General features: G+C 39.5%; 4 protein-coding genes across 7 annotated transcripts; 3 read left to right on the top strand and 1 right to left on the bottom strand.

The window, feature by feature from the left end:
- The first annotated feature begins 654 nt into the window (after window positions 1-654).
- On the top strand, window positions 655-5,174 carry rab7a (RAB7a, member RAS oncogene family). Its single transcript, XM_067503917.1, has 6 exons — window positions 655-999; window positions 2,459-2,521; window positions 2,665-2,791; window positions 2,947-3,165; window positions 3,331-3,459; window positions 3,598-5,174. The coding sequence occupies exons 2-6, from the start codon at window positions 2,469-2,471 to the stop codon at window positions 3,691-3,693; spliced, it is 624 nt and encodes a 207-aa protein (XP_067360018.1). The 5' UTR covers window positions 655-999; window positions 2,459-2,468; the 3' UTR covers window positions 3,694-5,174.
- hmces (5-hydroxymethylcytosine binding, ES cell specific) lies at window positions 4,108-7,335 on the bottom strand. Its single transcript, XM_067503915.1, has 6 exons — window positions 7,147-7,335; window positions 6,615-6,758; window positions 6,297-6,515; window positions 5,869-6,023; window positions 5,607-5,799; window positions 4,108-5,520 (listed from the first exon to the last, which is right to left on the bottom strand). Exons 1-6 carry the CDS (start codon window positions 7,333-7,335, stop codon window positions 5,332-5,334), a joined length of 1,089 nt encoding a protein of 362 aa, XP_067360016.1. The 3' UTR covers window positions 4,108-5,331.
- Window positions 7,239-13,641, top strand: LOC137127231 (tubulin monoglycylase TTLL3-like). Of its 4 annotated transcripts, none has more exons than XM_067503914.1 (16): window positions 7,239-7,380; window positions 8,387-8,454; window positions 8,563-8,700; window positions 9,092-9,178; window positions 9,274-9,377; window positions 9,467-9,638; window positions 9,731-9,786; window positions 9,945-10,073; window positions 10,166-10,280; window positions 10,389-10,493; window positions 10,578-10,764; window positions 10,855-11,003; window positions 11,081-11,324; window positions 12,141-12,400; window positions 12,570-12,745; window positions 12,845-13,641. In XM_067503914.1, exons 3-16 carry the CDS (start codon window positions 8,592-8,594, stop codon window positions 12,983-12,985), a joined length of 2,034 nt encoding a protein of 677 aa, XP_067360015.1. In that variant the 5' UTR covers window positions 7,239-7,380; window positions 8,387-8,454; window positions 8,563-8,591; the 3' UTR covers window positions 12,986-13,641. The 4 variants fall into 4 exon arrangements, with proteins under 4 accessions (XP_067360015.1, XP_067360012.1, XP_067360014.1 ...); XM_067503911.1 differs by having other exon boundaries at window positions 8,536-8,700; XM_067503913.1 differs by having other exon boundaries at window positions 8,520-8,700.
- A 324-nt stretch (window positions 13,642-13,965) lies between these two features.
- uqcrc1 (ubiquinol-cytochrome c reductase core protein 1) lies at window positions 13,966-23,820 on the top strand. The gene is made up of 13 exons (XM_067505375.1): window positions 13,966-14,100; window positions 15,290-15,430; window positions 15,532-15,618; window positions 15,809-15,938; window positions 18,894-19,092; window positions 19,311-19,390; window positions 19,505-19,620; window positions 20,756-20,899; window positions 21,960-22,120; window positions 22,234-22,319; window positions 23,077-23,165; window positions 23,367-23,442; window positions 23,535-23,820. Exons 1-13 carry the CDS (start codon window positions 14,038-14,040, stop codon window positions 23,597-23,599), a joined length of 1,437 nt encoding a protein of 478 aa, XP_067361476.1. The 5' UTR covers window positions 13,966-14,037; the 3' UTR covers window positions 23,600-23,820.
- Window positions 23,821-24,839: the final 1,019 nt, after the last annotated feature.

Raw genomic sequence — 24,839 nt, 5'->3', positions numbered from 1 at the left:
GTTTAAGTTAAACGTACAATCACTGCTCACAATGAATCTGAATCCCCATTTTGCACACATCAGCTGTTCACTGATGATGAGATATTGACTGATGTAAAGGCCACCTCATCATGTTAAAAGTTCGAAGGAATTATAAATATTAAAAAAGGGGATAAACATTTGCAAAACAACAAAATGGAAATCTGATGGCCTACAATGTAGCTGCTTGTGTATTAAAAATATAGAATCTGGTTACTACTAAGATAAATGGAGTTTGGAAATTTTTGGAACAGACTGCAATTGAGGATCATTGAATGAAAAAGCCTACAAGAGCTGGTAACATGTGGGTGGCAAACAGAAAAAAACAACTGTCAGTAAGATCTCATACTAGGTGAGAAAGTGGAGTTGAAGAACAGCAACGCAGAACTAACACCAGCATGTTGTAATGTTAGTAGGCAACATTTTTGTCCCAGGTAGGTCATTCTGTCCAACCACAATGGTGAAATAAAAACACATTTCTTTTGCAACAAGTCTGTAGATGATAGAATCCGTGGACCAACATTGTTTTGATCTGTATTCTCGTCAATCGTCACTTTTTTGACGTGCAGTATCTGTTCTCGGGTCAGGTGTAACAAGGCGTGTCCGGCGTGTGACGTCACCCGCCACCGTCAGGGCTTGTTTTGGAGGAAGTCAACAGCTCGGCTAGTTGGTAGCACGTTAGCTTGGCAAGAAAAAGCGAGCGTCAACGGGAATAGGGCGAGACAGGCTTACTTCTGTTATACAAACGGGGCATACATCTGTAGTGGCAACATTTATTTTGATAACTGGTGTTGACTGTGAGGCTAGCTATTGGAGATTATTTAGCTGTCGACTCTGTAAACGTGCTGCTTTGTTACAGCATACCATTATAGAAACTATTAGCCTGTTAGCTAACTAGCCTGCGCCTTAGCTAACGCTTCTTCAACGAAGGCAGAGCAAAAGTCCGCTTTTGATATTTTTCAACCCAGGATCATTGCCCAGGTAGATATGTAGTGACTTTAACTGTTGAATTTACTAATGTGTTAACAATGTAGCACTCGTTAACAAACAGCCCATATCAATAATTATTACCATTTAGCTAACCCAAATGTTAGCCTAAATTATGAAGTGTCAGTGATACGGTAACGTTAACTGTTACTTGCCTCATTATGTAAAACGTCAGCCTTTAATTGTTTTTATAAAATATATATTTCAAGATGATTCTGTTGCGATGCTATCGCTTTGGCCATTTTCTTACCCAATTATGAGCTATTGCATGTAAGATCTCTAATTGTGCTGTTTATTCTCCCTTGCTAACCCTAACGTTAACTGTTTGACGTGTTTATGGCCGTATCGTAAGATGTTAATATAATACTCTACAGTCTATCAAGTGCAAATGTGTATACCTGCTTAGGCCGATAGATCGATCACAATTACGTATTATACCGGTATGTGTATTGAGGCTTGCTAAGGTGCTTGCTGTGCTAATCATGCTTGCCAAGTCATGGTTCCGTTAGTCCTGTGTTTTTAGACCATGTGATCAATCCATGACACAATGTCATGGGGTGCAGATTATAAGAGCCTCACTGTTTGCTCCATGCTAATTCTGCTCCATAATAAAACTCTGTGGATTCAAGTCGTGTTTTTGTGTTCACACGAGTGCCTTTAAAGTTTATTGGTGATGTGCAGAGAAAATCTGTTTTTCTGTAATGCTTTTCAAAAGATCTTAATGATCTTATTGGAATGGTGATTCAAATCCCATCAGTAATGGAGTTTGGACTTTGATCATTACAGCTTTATGAGCTGGTTTATTATTACAAAGTCCAGTCACCCAAAGTCAGAATTGCTTAGTGATGTGTTGATTGCAAGGAAGAAAGCGTTTGATCAGTGATACATTTAGGGTCAATGGAAAAATGTGTTTCTGTTGAATAGTTTGTCAACGGAATAAATAGCACAAAACATGTGCTTTATTGGTGTAATAACCAAAATACCAGATGCCATGTCAAAAGCCCAAGTGCGGCACTTGTGGACCGGTTTTGAAACTTTCATTACAAGTTGAAACATGTGGTGCAGCTTGTATTTTCTTTATGTTAAAGATAACGGAAAGTCGAACATAGTCGACACATTTCTTTTAGTTATATTGCATCTGCAATGTGTTTCAAGACACATACAGCACTCATAATCTGTTAGGAGAAATCAGGTTACGCTTCTGCTGCATGTATATGCAGATTTTCGGTAACCAGGTTACTTAAGTGCATGTAAACTCTTTTCCTCGATTACCTGAGAATGCTTGTTTCTCAGGTTACTTAAGTGCATGTAAATACGGTCAGGGAAACCTGTTGGTCCATACCAAAAGGGTCATTACTAGCACACAGCAGAAATTAACTTGTTTGAGCAATTCTAGTATTCAACAGCTTTTGTTAGAAGCTTTCTTCTCCACTTCAATCTTATGTCTTTACAGCTGTGGCACAATGACGTCAAGAAAGAAAGTTCTACTCAAAGTCATCATTCTTGGAGACTCTGGGTGAGTGATGGTACATTCCATCTAATATGACAACCTCTAATATGACCCTTTTTGTGTTTTGCCAGTCAGTTAGTCATTATAATGATATCTGTTATGCTTTTTTCATTATGGTCTGAATGTTGTCATGTTATATTCTTTTCTAGAGTTGGGAAGACCTCGTTGATGAACCAGTATGTGAATAAGAAGTTCAGTAACCAGTACAAAGCCACAATAGGTGCTGATTTCCTGACAAAAGAAGTAATGGTGGATGACAGACTTGTGACAATGCAGGTACTTAGGAAATAATTTCCTGAAAAATGTCACAGTGATGTATTGTTACATATCTAATTGAAATACAAATATCATATCTAAAGCAACTAGAATATGCACATGTAAACATATCGTGTCTTTCTTGATGCTTAATTCGTCTCCATTGTGTACCTCAGATTTGGGACACAGCAGGTCAAGAACGATTCCAGTCCTTAGGCGTAGCATTCTACCGTGGAGCAGATTGCTGTGTCCTGGTGTTTGATGTGACGGCACCCAATACTTTCAAGACTCTAGACAGCTGGAGGGATGAGTTCTTGATCCAGGCCAGTCCTCGAGATCCAGAGAATTTCCCTTTTGTGGTGCTGGGGAACAAAATTGATTTGGAGAACAGACAGGTGATTCCATATTATAAGCTTTATGGTTGTCAGAGTTGCCTTTATGTGCACCACTTCTTGTTTTCTCCAAGAAATGTATTATTGTGTTTAGTACTGTTTGAGGATAATGCACTGGCGAAAAAGCTGGGAATTAACATTCTATTGTTCTAATGAAAATAATTTCAGGTAACCACCAAGCGAGCACAGGCTTGGTGTCAGAGCAAGAACAACATCCCATATTTTGAAACAAGCGCCAAGGAGGCAATCAATGTGGAGCAGGCCTTCCAGACTATTGCACGCAACGCTCTTAAACAGGTAACTGGGCCAGCAAGACATCCTAGTAGTCAGGGTGACCCTCCAGTGTTTAAAACTAAATGTAATTTCTCAACATCTGTTTCTGTGGGAGTTGACAGGTGCTTAGCCAGGCACTAACTTAGCTTGTATTGATTTCAGGAAACCGAAGTGGAGCTGTACAACGAGTTCCCCGAGCCGATAAAACTGGACAGGAACGAGCGAGCCAAGCCGTCTGCAGAGACCTGCAGCTGCTGAGGAAACCGAGGACCATCAGAGGGTTTCCACTGCCCTCATGACCCTGTCTTGCCTTGTCTAAATATTCCCTTTCCCTTCCCTTCATGGCCCACTGTGTTAATTCCTAATGCCCCACATACAAGCAGCATCCCACGCAGAATATACTACACAAACATGCTGCACTCACTTCCATGTGTAAACAAAACACACATTTTCTACAAAATAAATGTCTCCAAGCCCAAAGAACACCTTAAGGAAATATGGAATTTACTTGTATGATTTTCATTACTTGCCAGTGTTTCCCCATGTACTTCTTTTCGTAGTAGTAGTGGATTGGGCAAATCTAATTTTTGGTTCAATGCAAATTGCTGCTTATACACACTGTATGTGTTCTGATTATACTTGGATACTTTAAGTGGAAAATCAAAGCATTAATTTCTATAAGTTTGTATTTATAAGTAAAGATAGGTTTTTTTTTTTTAAATCTGGTTCTTTTCTTAATTTAACAGCCCACCACTGCTGCAAGAATAGAGGAAACACTGCCCTCCCCCATTTTACTCATTTGTGTTGTGGCTTATATTTGTTTTACATTCAAAAAACACTTGTTACCATTGTTTCATTTTACCTCATGCAAACAAAAATGAATCATACATAAACAGGCATTCAGGTCTAAAGTAGTGAAGGAATGGGTGAAAGTGCATGTGTGGATCACATCTGGATGCTGCCTGCAGATTCTTGTTTATTGGCATAGCTAGGGTAGGAAATCCAGTTCATGACAAGTCCATCAGAGAAGTGTGTACAGCTTTTTATTTGCATTTTGCTGTAATCCACAATAACTGAAGACCTGTTTATAAATCTCATTTAGGAGCCCCAATAAATGCGGTTGTAGCTCAGGTTGAGGACATTGTTTGAATCTAGACTTGGCTCCTCCTTCTAAGTACTATCCCCACCATCTTATTTGCTGTTCTGCTGTTATAGAGATGGTTTGTCTTGTAATCAGTTATTCTTGGTATAATGTGGCTGTGAACAAAATCAAGACAGCATGTCACTCTACTAGATAGTACTGGAGGAGGCTTTTTTTTCTTTTCAAGTATAAATATCAATCATAACTGAGTACTGTTAGCTAGTACATTTCTTTTACTGCCAATTACTGCAAGACTTTGTATATTAACTAAACCTGTCAATCAAGGTGTGGGAAATGCAAAAAGTTGTGTTGTAAATCTCCATATCTGACTCCACCAGTTGGCAAACAATTTTAAGTGCTTGATATTTCTTTTAAATGATCAGATCTTTAACTGTCTCTGTATTATTTTAAAACTTTGAAATACATTAGATCGATACAAATATAAAATTAGCATACATACTCAAATAACTTTTAAGAAAAAACTGAGGGGAAGTACTGGCATTCATCATTATAGTAATATGATAAATGCATAGCATCTACATTGTTTCAAAATGTCTGCATTTCAAGTAATAAGGGTAATAAAAAATCTTGAATAAAGCATACCGTGTTTGATTTTGACATTTATTGACAAAATCTTGTGAGTTTTTGAACATATTTTTTATTACACTCCAATATGAAAACCCCTGAACAAACAACCTTTTTAGAAGGATAAAGTGGAATAAATAAGGCCTAAATAGTCTTTTACATTTTAGTTTTCAGTTGATTCTTGGTTTCTTATTGGCTCCCTGAAGCCACTGCTGAAGAGCTCCTGGAGACTTGCGGTGAGTCTCAGCCTTGCTTTCGTGCTCTTTACTCCCAGACGTATTGGATTCCTTTCTTTTTGCAGGTGCACTGCTTGTCAGCCAGGTCATCATCATCTTACTGCTGGCTGTGGGTTTCGGCTCCTAGGGGTCAAAGGTCAGATTTCTTAGCTGAAACCTGTTTAGCTTAACACAATTTCCCAACCCAGTAACTACAGTAATTCAAATACCTTTTTACTGTTTAGATCAATTGGCTGAATGCATTGTGGAGAGTTGTTGCGTGAATTGTTGACGAGCGAAGACACCGGGTGAAAAGCCAAAATGTTTTTAGACTGGAGCAGTTTCAGGGCATCCAGAGACTTTACCTCACCATAATCAAGCCATTTCCTTACTTCTTCCTCTCCATCCAGGATTGCTGGCATCCTAGAATGCAACCACACACTAATTTAGAATTTCACACAGATTAACAATTTTTTCATTAACTTACTTTACCTGTCATGGATGCTTTGCAGGTTCGGGGAAGCATTTACAGTGATTACGGTGTATGTATAAAGGGGTTCTCCACCACCTGGGGGTTTCCAGCAGTCAAACAGTCCAGCCATAGTTAGTAACGTCCATCCTTTCCATTCACTCAGTTCTTCATCTTCCTGACCAACCCACAGCAAAAAAGCAGATATGCTTGGTCTTACCAATGTACACTTTTTAATACCGTCAGTACTGTTTAAATTAAAGAAATTGTGTAAAATAATACAGCTACATTAAAATTCGACCAGGTGTTTGTATACTGAGCGCCAAATTGACACCTAGTGGACACATGTATGTATTTGCCTAGGGTTGCTCTACCAAACAGGAAATTTCCACCCATAGTAACTTCTGCTGTAGCTGTATGCTAATAATGCTGCAGACGATGAAATGCAAACCTCTGTTAAGCCAGTGGAGGCCTCCTCTGCAGGGCACTCTGTCCCTGACTTATCGTTATTACAAACTGATGCTGTGCGGTCATCCCGAGCCTCGGTTTTCCCCTGACTAGGTCCCTGAGGAAAGTAGATGAAGAAAGGCTGCTTATCCTTCTCCTGTCTCTTCCACTCATAAAAACCATCAGCCAAGATGACGCATCGCTGTCCCTTTAGCAGGGGGTCCTTTGGGGAAAAAAATAATCAAAGACTGTTGTCTCCTTACATGAACACTCAAAACGTCTCGATAAAAAGGTACTCAGCAGTGTCTCCAACTGCACGCACCTTATATGATTTCTTCTCCAATATGTTCTCGCTGCGGCAGTTGTTTGTGCTGTACTGCATCTTGCTTGTGTCCTTCTCCTTGAACCAGGCAGGTATGAGTCCCCAGCGCATGGAGGCCAACACACATTCATCCACAGGAGCATTCTGTAAGTGTACATGGGGTGAATACAACAATATATGTATCTACATTCTATAATATTTACCACTGCATTAAACATACAGTATACATTACATTTGAGGTTTACATTGTTCCATATTGTTGAAGCTGTGATAGACATATTCATGATTATTTATGTCTCTTCTCATCACTAGCTCCCAGACTGTGGTGTTTACCATTGTAACCTTTTGTGCTTTATATCGTCAAGCCCTTGTTAGAAGTAAATTAGAAATATATAATAAAACTACAACCAATAAAAGGAACCATTGTACATGTGATCTACCCCTACCTGACGCAATATCTCTGGAAGCTTGTTTTTCAAATGTGTCTTAACTACAAGGGAAACGGTGTGTGAAGATACGGTGGTTCTATCACCTTATCAAAATGCCTCTGTGACAGCAGCACTGGACTCATGGACTGTGGGCTCCTGTTATAAGACGGTCGGTATTTGTCTGCATCGCCATCCCTCCAGCGGGGGTGTCTCCGCTGCCCTCCTCGGTCTCGGTAGGTGCAGGCTCGTCTTACTTCGTCGGGAGCAAGAGTGCACGCAGTTCTTCCACACATTTTCCGGATTAAACGAACGTTTCAACCTCCTGGGAAAATCTAAACGTAGGTCAAGCTGTTAGGTAGCAGTTAACGTTAGCATCATAGATATACTGTATATATGGTAAAGTTAGCACGTTAGCTTCGGTTAAAATAAACGTTTTCAGTGCCTGTAAAACGTCGCGTTAATGCGTAACTGGGTTTACCTGATTTCAAGTGCAATGTCCTACGCTACTGTATTTAAAAAAATATAAATATATATGTTTAGAACGTTGTATATAATTACGAGCGGGCTTTTGTGCGTTTGAATGTTGTGCGAGGACTTGCCTGGGCGGAGCTTCAGGCGCAAGTGTCCACGTGACACCGTGACGTTCAACAGCTCCGCCTCATGCAAAATGGCGACCGAGCACAGAGATGAAAAGTGTATTATACATGGATACGAGAGCTCCAACAGTCAAATGTTAAAATAGGTGTACTACACTAAATCAAAAATAACTAGTTATCTCTTTAACATGTGTAACAATGACAGAACAGTATACAATCAAGGTTTAAAACTTTGTTAGCCACCCTAAAAGCTAGTTACATTTTTTTTAAAAAGGAATAAGAAAATTATTATTGAATAGTGTTGGGTATGTTTGATAAATACGACTTTTTATTAATTTTTTGTCTGATTAGTTACATCGGAAATATCCCATGATTACCATGACAACAGTAAACAGCGCAGAGACAGGCTCTTTGTGCGTTCCTCCAGTAAAAACTACGGTACTTTAATTAATACACTTGTAGAACTCAGTAGGTAAGAGGATACAAACGTTTTTTATTTTGTCAAAACTGCTTAAAATGGGGTAGGATTAGTCTAACATACAATATATCAGACACTTCGTTTAGTTGAGTGTCTGGCAATAACAGGACTATAGTCCGTTTTAGAGAGTCACCGATGTTAGTGTTATACTATTAAACCTACTTTGAATATAATGTAATCTGCGGTGTTTTTATATCAAAATATGTGTGTGATCGCAAACTGGCCGAGCTGTCACTTGCACAACAACGTAACGTACTTTATTATCCACAGCACATGGAGAGAGACTCCCTCACAGAAACAGTAGCCAGAGATGCATGACATCTGAGTTCGAAATATAGGTATGTAAACTATATATCATTTCTGCTTATCTTTGCCATGTATGGTTTTAACCTTTAAAAAGTAGAGTGTGTCTTTTGCAGCATATCGTGTCTGGCTAAACTATGTAGAAGATCAAAAGAAAAGCTTGCCCTGAAGAATGCAAGCTGATGTCAATATGGAGGCCAGTGGGTCCACAAAGCCTGTCCAGCTGGACAAGGAGGAACAAGAGAATACTAATAGACCCTGCACACCATGCTCAGACAGTGGTGAGACACAGACAGAACCACAAAAAACACTGTCCCTGTCTGAAATAATAATAATAATAATAATACATTTTTAAAAAGTTACTGTTGTATAACTTGGCTTTTGCATTTGTCGGGTGTTCATATGTATGAGATCACAAAATTATTCATAAGGTCATATTCAGTACAAGAAGACAATTGATGTCTCAGGAGATATTATTAAAGAGTCATGTTTTTGTTTTTTTGCACTTAGAAACATTGCTTCGTTTGTATACTGGACTGCTACATGTTATCACTGAAGAAAACTGTGCTATTTATGTTATGCCAAGCTTACAACAAGGCTTTGCGCCTCAGCTAGCAGTTGTATTAATATGCTGAACATATTACGAAAATCTTGATATTACTGTTATTGCAGAAAACACCGGAGGCCAGCCCGAGGATCAGAAGGTCACAGCTGTGGCCCAGCAATGTAACCAATATGAACCTAAAAGCCAGCCAATGAGTAGGTACAACCAACATGCTAAAAAGAATTGCTCTTTCACTTGGTACAGTATCATCATTTACAAGTTTGAGTGTGTGTGTGTTTGTGTGTGTCAGGTACACCTCCAGAGAGCAAAAATCAACAACGTTTTATAAGCCTACCTGTTCTTCACCCCGAGAGACTGAAAACAGCCAAGGCCCTTGTGAAAAAAGCTGTAAAGGTTAGTTGACATAATTGAAGAAATACAAAACCCTTTTATTCATTCTTCTACAAACACATGAATTATTTCTTTATTTTCATTCTCCCCAGAGGCATAAGGTATTTTCTATCCAGGGTCCTTACCCGGTCATCAGGGAGGCACTGAGGGCCAGAGGCTGGGTTGAGCAACGATCGCATTACCCCCACAAGAAATCATGGCAGCCCCGTGGCAGTGAAAGCAGAACCAGCTCTACTGATGCTGGGGACAGCGATGAGAGTGATAGTAAGCTTGTTAAAACTGTTGTGACTGTTTAAGAAATGAGATTTCTTTGTTTCCCTGAATATGTGTTAGTTAAAATTGCTTCTTCTTCTCAGACGACTTGGACGAATTAGAACAAGAAGAGGTTCCAGATGGCCTATATGATTTTATGGTAAAGAAATCCTTTATGATTGTAGACTGACATAAGGTTAAGGTGATATATAGCAAACTTTGATGAGCATGTTCAAGATTGAATGTCCGGAATACCAAAATGTAACTAATTCTAAGACTTTGATCTAACTTTCATCCTTCCTTCTTCTTATTCCATAGTCTCGCCTCGTTCGGAATGAACTGGTTTATTTTTATTGGACAAACCGTAGAGATGCCATCAACACCAACAGATTGCAAAAAGAACAAATCATCAATCATTTTGCAAAGGCAGGCAGCTTCACCACCAAGGTATGTTTCTATTAAGTTTGTATCACAATAGAAAATGCACCCTGAGTCACCCCTGTCACACACACTATAATTTTGTCTGTACTCTCTGACAGGCAGGGTTGTGTGTGAACCTGAGGAACCTGCACTGGTTCGATTCAGCTGACCCAGACACATTCTTCCCCCGCTGTTACAGACTAGGAGCACAGGATGAGAAGCATGCTTTTATTGGTCAGATCTAATTGCTTATATACTGTACCTAAGCATTTTCACCTTTTCTACTTTCACTCATAGGAAAAGATTCCAAACCTTAGCTCTCTTTCTGTGTCTTCTGTATAGAGGACTACAGGAGGACAGCCTGCACCAGTCTTTTGAAATACATCGTGGAGAGGCAGCAGAGCATTAAGGGAGAGGAAATGAACCAAACCATTTGCTCTAGTCAAGGTATGACCATATCTCACACGACAGAGTATTTATACAATGTAGCCAAATAAAGAGAGACATACAATATTATTTCTCCATCCTTAGATCTGAAGAAACGAAAGAAATCTAAGCCCATTATCCTTTCCCAAATAATTGACAGTGCCCTAAGGGTATGTCAGGAGTCTCTGGAGAGTCTGGAGCACAGAGACATAGACATTAGCTCTGAGACACCACATTCACTAATGAAGCAGGAGTGGGCAGAGTTTATCAACAATTACTACCTTGTTGTTCAGTAAGTTCAGTATATTATGATAAAGATGTGATAAAATCCAAAGTGCTTCATAGTATCTCACAGCTCTGCTTTCCATGTTTCCTCACTCAGTGGTGGAGCAGAGATTGAAAACAGTGATCATTATGTCAAATGCTGCAAAGCGATGCTGCAGAGACTGGGGGAGGTCAGTCCACAGCTGGACATAGATGGCATACATAATATCTGGATCATCAAACCTGGAGCAAAGTCCAGGGGTAGAGGTGAGACGTCAGTAATTTTCAGAACGTTCATAATGTAGCTGACAAACTCTTACCTGACTGCTGTGTCTGCCTTCAAGGTATAAAATGTGTCAAGCATCTGGATCAGGTTCTCAGGCTGGTGGACGGTAATCCAACTTTTATTAAGGAAAGCAAGTGGGTGGTACAGAAGTATGTGGAATGTCCCTTGCTCATCCTTGGCACCAAGTTTGATGTGCGCCAGTGGTTCCTGGTCACTGACTGGAACCCTCTGACTGTGTGGTTCTATAAAAAGTGCTATTTGCGCTTTTCTACGCAACCGTTCACACTAGATACAATGGACAGGTAAGACATAATGGTAAAAGATGGGACAAGAATGAAAAAAAAACAAGTGGATGTGAAACCAACTTAACTTTAAAAAAGGGGGAAAAAAGGAAGTGAGATAAAGAAGCCAACTTTAGTTATGATGATGCAGGTTATTTTTACATATTTTTATATTCATGCATGACCTGAAAACAACTGTTAGGCATCTCCTTGGGGTATATTTAAATTGCAATTTGTATTTGATGTCTTTGACATCTGCCACAAACTAAGTCATCTCGAAAACTGAAACATGTCCTTAATGATGTAAAATCTATGCTTCTGTTGTTGATGTAAAGTGAGTATTAAGGACATAACAGTTGTTCTCACTAGGTTACGACTTGTATATTATGACTACGTGAAAATAACAAACACCTAGATGGCCGTTGAAAATGTGGTGACACAAAAAAATATGCAAAGACAAAAACTTAACTGATTTGGGACAATGTCCTTTCAAAAGTAAACACTTTTTCAAGTCTGTCTATAAAAAGCTATATTAATATGCCCATAAGGAGTTTCTGGTATCTGTATTGATTTCATACAGAGTGTGAAAATACCCCTCAATATTAGACATCAGTGTAAGTCATAATGTTGTTAAAGTAGTAGTCAGGATTTTCAAAAATATCAGACAAATTATGTATATGCAATTGTATCAAATAATAAAAACAAACCCTAGTTAATTCCTTAAAGCAAATTTCCTACTATTAGTAATTTATTATCTTCCACTGTCTCTATAATCTTATATCTATTTCCATTTCATTCTTTCATTTGCCTTGAATTCTCTTTACCCCAACATTCCAGCTCTGTCCACCTGTGCAATAACTCCATTCAGAAGCACCTGAGACCCTCCCAGCAGCGACATAGAGGCATCCCAGCAGACAATATGTGGTCAGATGACCAGTTCAGGACCTTTCTGTCCAGGCAGGGCCGGGAAGCAGAGTGGGAGACAGTGGTCGTCCCGGGGATGAAGAAGGCTATTATACATGCATTACAGACAGCACAGGATCTGATGGAGTCACGCAAAAACACCTTTGAGCTCTATGGTGCTGATTTCATATTAGGTAGGGTGGAGATATACTTGTTATACTGTGTCTCATATCAACATGCATAATCTCATATATTGAAACTGCTTTTTAGTAGCTCCAAAATAGTATAGTAATAGAATAAACACAGCATTCAAATATAGTTAAATGTTTTTATTTATTAGACATTTTGATATGTGATAATTAGGTCGTGACCTGCGTCCATGGTTGATAGAAATCAATGCCAGTCCCACCATGGCTCCCTCCACCTCTGTGACAGCTCGCCTCTGTGCTGCTGTTCAGGAGGACACATTACGAGTAGTCCTAGATCGGAGAGTTGATCGCACTGCGAACACAGGCGACTTTGAGCTCATATACAGACAGGTGAGCAAGAGTTTTCTTGCCCTTCAGCTTAATAATAGTGATATTGGCGCAAAATGAATAAATAGAGTCATTTATATGTTGTTTACTTTTGTTCTCCAGGCAGCAGTAGAAGTGCCGCAGTATTTAGGAGTCAGCCTACTTGTTGAGGGCTTCAGGATCAAACGCCCTCCTAGACGATCAGCACCAAAACGCAAGGGCTCTGTCAAAAAGAAGGGCCCTGTTGTGGAAAAAGTAGTCTAAACCTTTGTTGAAGAGTGTAGAGATTCAACTCAAAAAGCCCACCAACAGGGTTCTGCCAGCTCCTCCTCATCCACCTGAGCCACATGTGACTGTCTCTGTTGAAATCTTCCCACTTCAGTTGCCAGTGACTAAAGTCCATGCACCTATCCATCGTCCACCCAAATCTGACTCTGTATTTTTGTGGAAGAAAACAGATGTACCAAAAGTCTCTTCAGAGAAAGTTCACCTCAGTCCTATAGAGAAAAATGAAGGTCCTTCTATGGAGATTACCATTTAAAGACAGACAAGGCAAGCAGCCACAACCACTTTGACGACTTAAAAAAAAACAATAAAAAGTTGTTGTTTTTGATGTGCTCTTTCAATTTGAATTTACAGGGGGTTTTGTCCTCATAAAACAAACTCAGAAATTAATAGCAATTTTTTTTGCTCCCCTTCCTTTACAATGTTTTTTTATTAAACAGCAGCCATGATAACTTCAAACAATGCCACTTAGGAGCCACATGCAAATGGACAAAACACAAGCAAATTATGAAAACAGCTAAGCCATCTGGTGTATCTGGTTGTTTTATTTTTCTGTATTTTCAGCTTAAGTGTGTAATTGATGATGTTTCAATATTTTGCTAATTTTTTTTTTAACAATAAATGCTGGAGCTGTGGCATGAAATTACTGAAGATGTATTTGTATTTTGTCTATTTCTTTCATAGAAAGTAGTTCAGTTAGATATTCACTGCAAAGCGTGTGGATTCTTCTGAGTAATAGTATCAACCTGTTAGTAATAATACAACAAACAAAGTAGTAATGACAGCACATTTTAAAAAATCTTAAGTGTACTGCACATAGCAAGCCCAAATGATGATACAATAAGCATTCACTAAATCTACTGCGTGCTAAGAAAACGCCTCACTTTAATGAAGATGCACAGGCCTTGCTCAACAATATCACATGGTGAGCAGTGGGTGGCGCTATTATTCAACTAAAGAGGAAATACACTGACTGGACAGCGAAGGAGAATATCAGCGACTCCCCCTGCGATCTGTAACCTTACTGAGAAATGGCGGCGTCCGTGTGCCGAGTTGGGAGCACCGTGGGTCGAGCCCTCACCAAAACCCGCAGTGTAAGAACAAATTGAAGGGTTAAGCAGAAGAGCTTTTGTAACAATGCAAGTGTCTTTGCGAGCTACCACTAACGTCGCGGTAGAAAGATGAAAAGCAAAGTAAGAGAGTGGACCGCTTGCTAAGCGAACAGGCTAACGAGCTAATGCTAACGTCAGATGAACTGTATGCACCGCCACAGCGACTAAAGGCGTTAGCTAACCGGCTAGCATTAGTTAGCTAGCAGTGAGTGCAAGGTCAACTGGCAAATTAAGCTTTGCGGCTGACAGTAACCTTGACGTGTAACACACACTTTATGTACCTGCTATTTAGTGTTATAGATTACGGCTGCTGATCGTGTAAATGCGACAGAAACCGTAGAGTTTGTCTCTTGTCCTCTCTTGCCCTCATATCGCAGCTGAGCTTTCCTGGCTAACTGAGGCTAAAACCATATTACTTTACCGTTTAAAAGACATTGACGTTGATATAAATTGGGTTATGTCAATAATTGTTACTTAATTTATTTATACTTTTAAACAGACTGTGGATCCATTAAAGTAGTTCTAAAATGGCATTTCTTTTAAAAGTTCAAAGTGATTGATGTAAATGAGACCGTGCTAACCTACGATTTATATAAGATAATATGAGGAGCGTTTGATATAACGTTACTGATACAGTTTTCTGTTTCTGGGTTGGATTTTTTTGATTTGTATAATTTCATAGTTAAGCACAATTTGGCAGCCAAATCACTTTCAGCTGTTGTAGATGTTTATAGGTCACACTTTGGTGTATGAAGTGGTCAACAAGACTGGATTGAAAAATGTGAACATTATACATTTGAAATGCCTCAAAAGTGATAGTGATAAGAAAATATGGCATACTAGCTGCAGATGAATCAGTGGTGTACCAAATGGCGAAAGTGTTTCAAACCCCCCCTATTTTGTTGTGCTAACTAAGAAACAGACAAAAGGGACTCGAAAGTACCGTTCTACATTAGAACAATAAACTTTCAAACCAGGCACTGCCAGCAATCTACAGCTAATGGTAGAAAACTTTCAAATATGCAGAGGGCAGGTAATTGGTGATGTGAAAGATATTCCTGGATCAAATCTCTTGAGGCCCTCCTAATAGGCAGTGGAAGGAAATATAAATTGTAATGTTTTTGTGAATTTTAAAATGACTTGTTGATTTTTGCTTTTTCAAACCCTTTAGCCCATCCTGCTTTCTCTGAGGCGTGGACGGGCCTCAGTCAGCTATGCCCAGAGCCTGGCAGGAGCCCCAGAAACACGCCTCACAACTCTGGATAATGGCTTTAGGGTCGCATCTGAGGAGACTGGACATGCCACCTGCACTGTGAGTACACACCAGTAGGCTGGCCCCTTAAAATTGTGTCTTATCAGACGTGTAGATTGTAGATTGGCATATTCCTCAACATTTGTATGTCTCTGTTAAAGGTTGGAGTGTGGATCGGTGCAGGTAGTCGTTATGAAAGTGAGATGAACAATGGGACGGGCTTCTTCCTGGAGCACATGGCTTTCAAGGTGAATGGCATAAATTCTCCTATATTCTCATGAATGAGACTAATGATAATGATCTTCACTAAAATGCATATTTTTGACCTTTCAAAGTCAGTTTAAAATTGGCTAAGTGACCCTATGATCCATGTCTGGCATTGGTAAGGGCTAACTGTAAATATGAAACAATGTAATCAACTTTCTTCTTGCCCTTTAGGGAACCAAGAAGTACCCTCAGACAGCCCTGGAGCAACAGGTGGAGTCAATGGGTGCTCACTTGAGTGCCTACACCTCTCGGGAGCACACTGCATACTACATTAAGACCCTGGCTAAAGACCTGCCTAAAGGTGAGAAGAACGTTGTTAGCCCTGAAATAATGTGCCTCACACGACTAATGCACAATTTTTATCAATATGGATATCTCCCACGTGTTGGCCTGCATGTTACTTTGGCTACAAATGTTTGAATGTGTTTTAAATGTGAACAAAAGATAAGATAACTAAGTTTGGGGTAACTTTGGTCCAGCTGGTAGAAGGGGTTATCTACTAATATCAGGGTCAGAAAAAAATATGACCATGATTAAGGGATTTTAGTTTTGAATCAATTACTCAATTTGTATTCAGATGTGAGCTTTTGTATTAAAAGTAAAAAAAAAAAATCTTTAGGATTTAATGATGTATTTGTTTTGTTAATTGAAAAAGCAGAAATGCTTTGAAATGAAAAACAGGTAGCGCCTGTGTTTTAGATGGTTATTTATAGTAAAATAGCCTACTTCATAGTCAAGTCTTAATATTCACAAGATTTTGAGCTATCTGGTCAAAATATTAATATTCACTTTAGATCACGTTTTGGAGAGCTGCTCACTTCAAGGCAAAATCGTGACTCTTCAGTCAGTTTCTCTAGTTAGTTGATGGTGATATTTAAAATAATTTTATTATAATAGAGTTTTTTATGATGGTAAGAAAACTTAGCTCATTTAGTTAACCCTGGCACAGCCGTACTGCTGTTGTAGTTTAATATAAAATAACTTTATGAAAAAGTCCTGGCAGCTTCTTTAACTTGCAACAGTTGGGTATGTCAGAGGGGAGAGTTTTAAATACTGTTTGTGTATTTCTGTTTGGTTTTAACCAAAAGCATTTAAAATGCATCAGTCGCCACTAAACGGTCAGCAAAATGTAAAACTACTCCATAAATTTTTTCTGTACGTAATTAATAACACAGATGTTCACACCAGGTGAATGCTTTGTCTGTGGTGTGGGTCCTTATTAATCTTTTATGTAGTTATGGTGAAGTTAGGAAACAGGGATAGGGCTGCATCAAATTAAAACTATAATGTCCCGGTCTCTGGTTCACCTGAAAGCAGAGCTCGTATACAGATCAAACATGTTCCACACAGCTTTACAATGAAATAACAGTCACAATTTGTAGTGGGGTCCACACACAAATAATGTTTTGGGAAAATTGCAGATTGTCACACTGATTTTTCACTTGCCCAAACATGGCTTACTTGCCGCGGACAAGCGTTCCAGTCAACCCTTGCAGAACATTAAAATTATTAATGAATTGCGCAATGTCCCTCTCTCACAAATACTGGAGATCTATCAGTCCTGCAAAAGATTTTTTTTTTTTGTCAGAGTGAGACAGTGTCTGAAAGCTTCAATGTTCCAAGACTGAAATTTGACGGCACCGACGGCAGTGCTTAAACAGACAGAGCTGTGTTTTGGCATGGTCTATTGCCCATGTTGCCTATGGCATTGGCCGCCCCACTGGGGCCTTCATATCCTGTAAGCACTTCGCTAGATGAAAATCTTTGAGGATGCGCTCCTTCTGCACCAGTGGTGCAACTTTAGCTGCAGCACTCTATGACCCATTGTCACAGGCGCACTCCAAGCCATCCAATCTGTTGCTCTTTAACATACTGTCAGCACCTAGTTTGTGTGGTTTTGAGTTCGGCAATGATGCCCACATTCGCCAAATGGAACCTTTTTTGCCCCAAATAGATTTAGTTACCTCCACAATGTCCTTTTGTGCAAAATTAGTAAGATCTACGCCTCTGACTGCGTTTGATACCACAGAACTTACCATCTTGAAAAGGAAAACAATGCAATAACTAAAGCCAGCTAAGCAAAAGGTGAGATTAAAGACAGAACTAGACTAATAATTTGCATACGTACCACCAACTCCACAGGGGTTTGAATTGCTAAGTTACAGTAGATCACCCTCATTGTACCACTCTGTGTGTGCCACACATGCATTGCCCACTTGTCTAGAATATGGTAAAGGATGACTCATCTGACAATATGTTTTTTTTCTTTGTTCCACTTCTCTGTAGATTAGTGCCTGTCGTTTTTGCTCCACCGAACTTTAAAATGTTCATTTGTTTTTGTAATGGGGGTTTATGCACTACAACCCTACTATAATATCTCTCTTTATGTCGAACTAATTTTGCTGACTCGCTCTGATTGTATGTTGCGTGGACATTATCAGTTATCTCAGGAACAGATGTCACTTAAGATAGCCACAGTTTGACCTGAAACACTAGTCATCTGAGCAGTCTTTAGCCCTTTTCAGACATGCACTGGAATTAAGACATTATACAGAATTTATCTGGAGAGGGTGTACGTGTGAATGCAAATTCCCAAGTCTGTGGGGCCAGCTCCCTATTGCAAAGTCCAGATTATCCCCAACGGAACTCAACCCCAACCGAGGAGGTAATACTCCAGAGAATTCACCATGAGGGAGTGGGCATGTCGACGACGTGCATATCCTGCAACTGGTCAAATACAAACACCCGAAGGTGAAGAACTCATTCGTTCATATGAACACAACTACAATTTTGTGAACTTCTGTCGGTAAAGGCAGATCTGCAAATCATAAAACGAATACAAGGAACAGAATGATGTTCTGTGGTATGACTGAATTACAAAGCACATCACTGTCACTTCCACAGCTTTGTTTTTGCGTCACGTCCTGCCCCTTGCTCAAAGTGCCCAAACATCACCCATTGCCCAATTACACGTATTTCTTCACAAGTGAGAACGCATCTTACACGGAGTATCTCCCAATGTTGGCTACATGTCTGACAGGGAAACTCCAGACAATGTCAGGATCTGATCCTCCTGACATTTTCTAGAGTTCATGTCTGAAACGGGCTTTTTTGACCGAAGCTCTTTCCAAAACACAGGTGACGTACTCAGTGCATTGTCATACAGTAACAGTTACTAGCAGGTGGCTAACACTGCAGAGACACAGTGTTACCTTTTTATTTTTCGCACTAACTGTTTTTGCTCTGTGCTTCCCAGCTGTGGAGCTGCTGTCAGAGGTGGTGCAGAGCTGTTCACTCAATGAGCCAGAGATTGAGCAGCAGAGGAAGGTGGTACTTCGTGAGCTGGAGGAAGTTGAGGGCAACCTGCAGGAAGTTTGCTTGGATCTGTTGCATGCCACAGCTTTCCAGGGCACTGCTCTGGGACACAGTGTACTGGGTCCCTCCAAAAATGCCTGGTGGGAGAAAATGCATGCTCACACACATACAGTGCACTTCAACATTAGTCCGAGAACAATCCTAAATTGCTTCAAATTGATCAAATGCACATTGTGGTTAAAAACTAAAATACCTAATCATTTAGCATCAGTATATCTATTCCACGTAATTTCCAAACTGCATTCTAACATTCAAACATTCTAATTGTAATGATTGAGCTCATATTCAATTCCCTCAGGTCTCTGACCCGCCAGGACTTAGTGGAATACATAAACAGCCACTTCAAGGGCCCTCGCATGGTGCTTGCTGCTGCTGGAGGTAGGTGCTCTTCTCCTAACACAGGCACACACTATGAGGAGGTGCTCTAGGAGGTTGTGAATGTCTGTTTTTTCTTGAATGACTTCACATTTATCGGATGTGCTTCCTCTACAGGTGTGAATCATGAGGAGCTGGTCAGTTTGGCCAAATCTCACTTTAACAAAGTGTCTTTTCAATATGAGGGAGATGCCATTCCTGTGTTGCCACCCTGCCGATTTACAGGGAGTGAGGTTAGATTTGTTATTGTTTAGTCTTTTCTTCTGTTACTGATGTATTACATTATTATCCTGTCCCCCTGCTGTCTCCACTAAAACGTGTCCATAATAATTATATTATTCATCTACAGTAAATGTTCATTCAATATATTTGTGACATTTGACAGACTATATTTTTAGTATCTGCTTGAGCCAAATACTGGAACTTAAAAAAAATATTTAGTTTATTGGCCTAAATAAATGATTTGAATTAAAGAATTATCACTCGGTGCTGATGTGGTTGGACAGCAGTATTAGAGAGTAGCGCCTTCCCTCACAAATGCGTTCCTCACAGAATTCATTAGTGAAGCTGAAACCATGTGTCATTTTAACCAGTAAATTCAGTGTCGCCTCTGGTTAAGAAGATTTCCACACTGACCTTTCATAAGCAGTATTGGATTTTCGTTGTATAGCTACACCTGACCTGCAATTCTTGGATTTTCGTTGTATAGCTACACCTGACCTGCAATTCTTGTTACAAGGACTCCAGGAGTAGTCAGAACGTCCTCCATATAAACCTGTTTGGATGCTTGACATTTCATACCTTGTTAGCAAGTGTGTCTGATCCTGCATTGATCTTTTCCTGAAGAACCAGCTGAAGTGTGTGCAGCAGAGCCCAAGCTAACCACCCCCATGTCATTCATAGCTTTTTTTTTGTCACATACCATGCCCCAAAAAACTCAATAAGATAGCAAAAATCCATATTTTTAAACATAGAAATGCACTGGTCACAGATCCCCTCCTCTTGTTTTTGTGAGTGCATTTTATATTAACACAGTAACATGAGCAGGCTGTCTGCATGCCCCCCCCCCCTGCATTTATGAACCATACAGAACAGACTAATCTGCTTAAAAACAACACACTAAAACAAACGAAGACGGATTGGAACTGGATTAGCTTTGTTTTATCTGTTATAAGTTGTTTGTAATATGCCTGGATCAGCTCTAGTACTTGGCTTTGCTCAATATTGGGACATCTCCATTATCACTGCAACTGAATGAGTTTTTTGGTTTTGCATTTGTTTTGTAATTTGTTAACCTGAGTTTGGCCGTTAAATACAAATCTTCACCTGTAAATTGTCTTGATGATCTTTTTATCTCTTTCCTTTCAGATTCGCATGCGTGATGATGGTTTGCCTCTGGCACATGTTGCCATTGCTGTTGAGGGGGCGAGTGCTGCCAGTCCAGACATCGTGCCCCTCATGGTAGCCAACTCCATTGTTGGTAGCTATGACCTCACCTACGGTGGTGGAAAGGTTGGTGAACTGTCTTTTTGTACAGGCTCGTTATAGTTTGCACAGCTTAGAAAACGGGGGTAAAAAGACAAGATGAACAGTGATACTTCCTGAACTTATCCGTCCCCTTTAAGCTTTGCCCACTCTAGGTTAATAATGTCTGGAGTGGCCATTATGGAGGGGTAGATTAAAGTGCTCTTTGACAACCTGGGTCAGGGGTCTCACCCCTGCCTCTGGACGTATCCAGAGGAACAAGATCTTAAATACATTACAACACAGCTTATTTTCAACAGTTTATTTTCAACAGTGTCATTGTACTCGCAGTTGCAGCTGTCTGATTCTTAGTATAATTTAACCAAAATCACAAGTATTTTCAACACATTATCTGAGCTTGCTGTTATATAGTCCCACTTTGAAGAACATTAGGGGTGTTTTCAGACCTAACGGTGTGACTGTGGCACCTGGGTGCAGACAAAAACACCAGGACCAAGACCCTTTACTCAATGTGGTACTGGTTAACTCCTAAACAATCTCTGAAGCGGTCGGTTGGTGATGAGAACATGATCCAACCCTGATCCAGTCCAAAAACATCAGGTTTTAGCTGAAATGTTGGTTGTCACCTTGTGTTCTTTACCAAGTATTAAGCAGTGTTGTGTTTTTCACATGTTTTTTCAAAATTCCAAATCCACTGCAATGTTTTACATGGTTTATTGCCCAAACAACGATTAAAAGTAAATGCTAATTGTGTAGTTGTTCCATGTTTCAGACCATATTTCCACTCGTAGGAATATTCTCTTGTACAGAACAGGATCTACTTTTGTAATTACTTGAATGTTTTTTTCTCTACTTACTTTCTACTTTCTATTATTTATTTAATCAAATGTCAGACCAGACAGTTTTTAGACACATTTTATGTGACGCATTGTGATTTGCTTGGATTTTACTACGTGTGACAGAAGACCAAACCAAGAGAAAAAGCAACCAAGTTTACAACCTAGTTTACGGATTTTGACCAAAGCAAAAACAAAGCAAAGATTTTGAAAATACCTGAAATAACAAGTGTTCTTCCTTTCACATGCAGCATCTGAGCAGCCGTCTGGCTCGCATAGCAGTGGAGGAGAACTTGTGTCACAGTTTCCAGACTTTTCACTCCTCTTACGTCGACACCGGCTTGCTGGGCATTTATTTTGTGACTGATAAACATCACATCGAAGACATGATGCACTGGTCTCAGAATGCCTGGTCAGTAATGACTCCAAGACAGAATCATATACACTGTGCATCAAAAACAGCATGTATCACTGTCACCTATACAGTAAAATGAGTTTTTATTTTTTACATTCTGCTCCCTGTAGGATGAACCTGTGTACTACAGTGACAGAGAGTGATGTAGCCAGAGGCAAAAATGCCTTGAAGGCCAGCTTGGTTGGTCAGCTCAATGGTAATTAATGTGTCTGTAATGCATCTACACAAACACCCAAATATTGGGTAACCTGTGCAAAAATAATGGACATGAATGATCTAAACACTACATGACCTAGTAGTGTCCCTGAACGCAACTTGCTTGAAAGACGCTCAGTGTTACTTTACAGTAAAGCTCAAGTAAAGAGGAAATAGCCATTCTCACCATCCCAGGTTCATGGGGCAGAGAAATATCCATTCAGCTGTTTGATTAGTTTTGCAATAAGCATTTGTCACACAAATGTCATTCAAACGCTGATTGTTCATTTATCGGTAATTACCTTTTACCAGCTTACCTTTCTGTTTGAAATAAAACCACCCCATCCCCAATTTTGAATAAATTGTTTTGGCAGTGCATAAAAATTTCACCATTATTTTTGTATTCATTTTTATGCTGCCGAAACACCTTTTTATATGGTAGAAAAATCTATTAAATACACACTAATCAACTATTGAACATTGGTACATTAGCAAATAGACAGCTATCTTGCAAAGTTAAACACTTTAATGCTGAACCATCAAGAGACAAGAAGCAGCAGGTTGGGTTCAAATTTTAAAATAAAAAATAACAATTTTATGTAAACTAATATGTAATCACATTGGGTAATATCATCGTCAGCCAAAATTATTAAAGTCACGTTACTGAATTATTGTACAATATATTAATAGAATTAATGTGATAGGCCTACACACGCCCTAACTGACATAACCAACACAATACATCTTTTCTCTTTTAGGAACAACACCAATTTGTGATGAAATTGGTAGAAACATCCTGAACTACGACCGGCGTATTCCTTTGGCAGAGTGGGATGCTCGGATTGATGTGAGTTGACACTATGAAGTGAAGTTCTGTCCTTCTGGGTTCTTTGTCCTGTCGAAAGTAAAAGTGGCATGATATTCTTTGCCTTGGTATTGTGATGCTGTACCCTTTCAAAATCAGCTAATAAGTCTTGTAGTATTTCTTCAGGATCAGGTCTGACTTTGATTTGACTTTGATTTGACTTTGACTCCATGTTTCTCTTAGGCCGTGACCCCTAAGATGGTACGTGATGTCTGCTCCAAATACATCTATGATAAGTGTCCTGCCGTGGCAGCTGTCGGTGAGTACTCTTGTGGTGTTGATACTTTTGCAGCAAAGTCAGAGTTTTGTTATGATTTCCTCTAATTTGTCTCTCATGTCTCTGTCCAATAGGCCCTATTGAGCAGCTGCCTGACTACAATAGAATGCGCAGTGCCATGTACTGGCTCAGGTTTTAAGTTGAGTTGTTGTTTTACTCCCATGTTTCCTACAATTGCTCTGCTTTTTCCAACCGACCCTTGTTGCTTTCATTCTCCAGTCACTGTGAGGATGAATTGCCCACATGTTGATTTGACAGTTTGGAGCAGGAGTATTTATCATTTCTGTATTGTGTTGCTGTCCTCTATTGTACATAACGGAAAATCTCATTCTGACAAAAATAAAAAGACTGTAAAACTGATCTAGTGCGTTTTCATTTCAAATACGCATAGTATGTGGTGTATTGCTTTTCAAAGGCTCTACTACAATAGTATGTTATATTTACTGACATTAACTTTATTTTTAGTTGACCATTTAATTTTGTTATCAACTGTAATTATTTTTTTGTAAATTATTGCTTAATTTGGAAATTGTTTGTAAATTTCTAAATGCAGAAAACACAAGAACTCAACTCGCTAAACTAAACCACAAATTCTAGGATTTAAGGATAATGGGACTGAAAATAAAACTCTAGCCCAGTTTGTGCAAAAAGCTCTGGAGATGATAATTTATTGTTGATAATTATGTTCTCATATTAAACCGCATTCCAATTTTGAATGGGCAGCAGGTTCAGTTAACTTCAGTGAGGAAATGAGATCTGATATGCTCTCAGATAGTACACCAGGTTAGCTGTATACAGAACTTAAATCACTTGATTGTTTGAGTGATAAAACCAGGACTAGTGATATTTGTAACAACATTAATCTTGAATCATAGAGGTAACATCCTCACGTTCCTTTGTAGTCCTGCGTCATCCTGTATGTCTGCAAACAATGCTATGAGAATGACCCTGGAGGAGAGCTGCTGGATGACCTTTAAGCGACCCATGTTTTTTTTATCTGAGGTTAATGTAAACGCCTCATAATTCTGAGGGCCATACCATCATGATCAAGCTGCTCTTGTAATATTTTTATCGTTAGCCAGATGAGGATAAATCCCTTGATGGGCTGGACTGGAGGTGACTCAGGAAATGAGGTAGGCTTCATCTAGTTCAGTCTGCCTCCTGGGTCTGACAGCCTCTGCCTTATTCTCCAAAGGACTTTCTCTCTGATTGTTCCCCCATCTGACCTCCCAGCACTGTGTTCTGCAACCATGAAGATGTGTATTCATACAATATGTTCTGTGAAATTTTTATGATCTGCAAAGTCCAGCTTTTTGGTTGTTGTTTGTCATATTTTGCACAGACTTCAAGTTGCCACACAAGAAGGCTTACGCACATGG

This window comes from Channa argus, chromosome 5 (assembly GCF_033026475.1).
Source record: "Channa argus isolate prfri chromosome 5, Channa argus male v1.0, whole genome shotgun sequence".
In the NCBI taxonomy this organism is placed as follows: domain Eukaryota; kingdom Metazoa; phylum Chordata; class Actinopteri; order Anabantiformes; family Channidae; genus Channa; species Channa argus.
The sequence above is the reverse complement of the archived record's forward strand: the minus strand, read 5'-3'. Positions and strand labels throughout refer to the sequence as shown.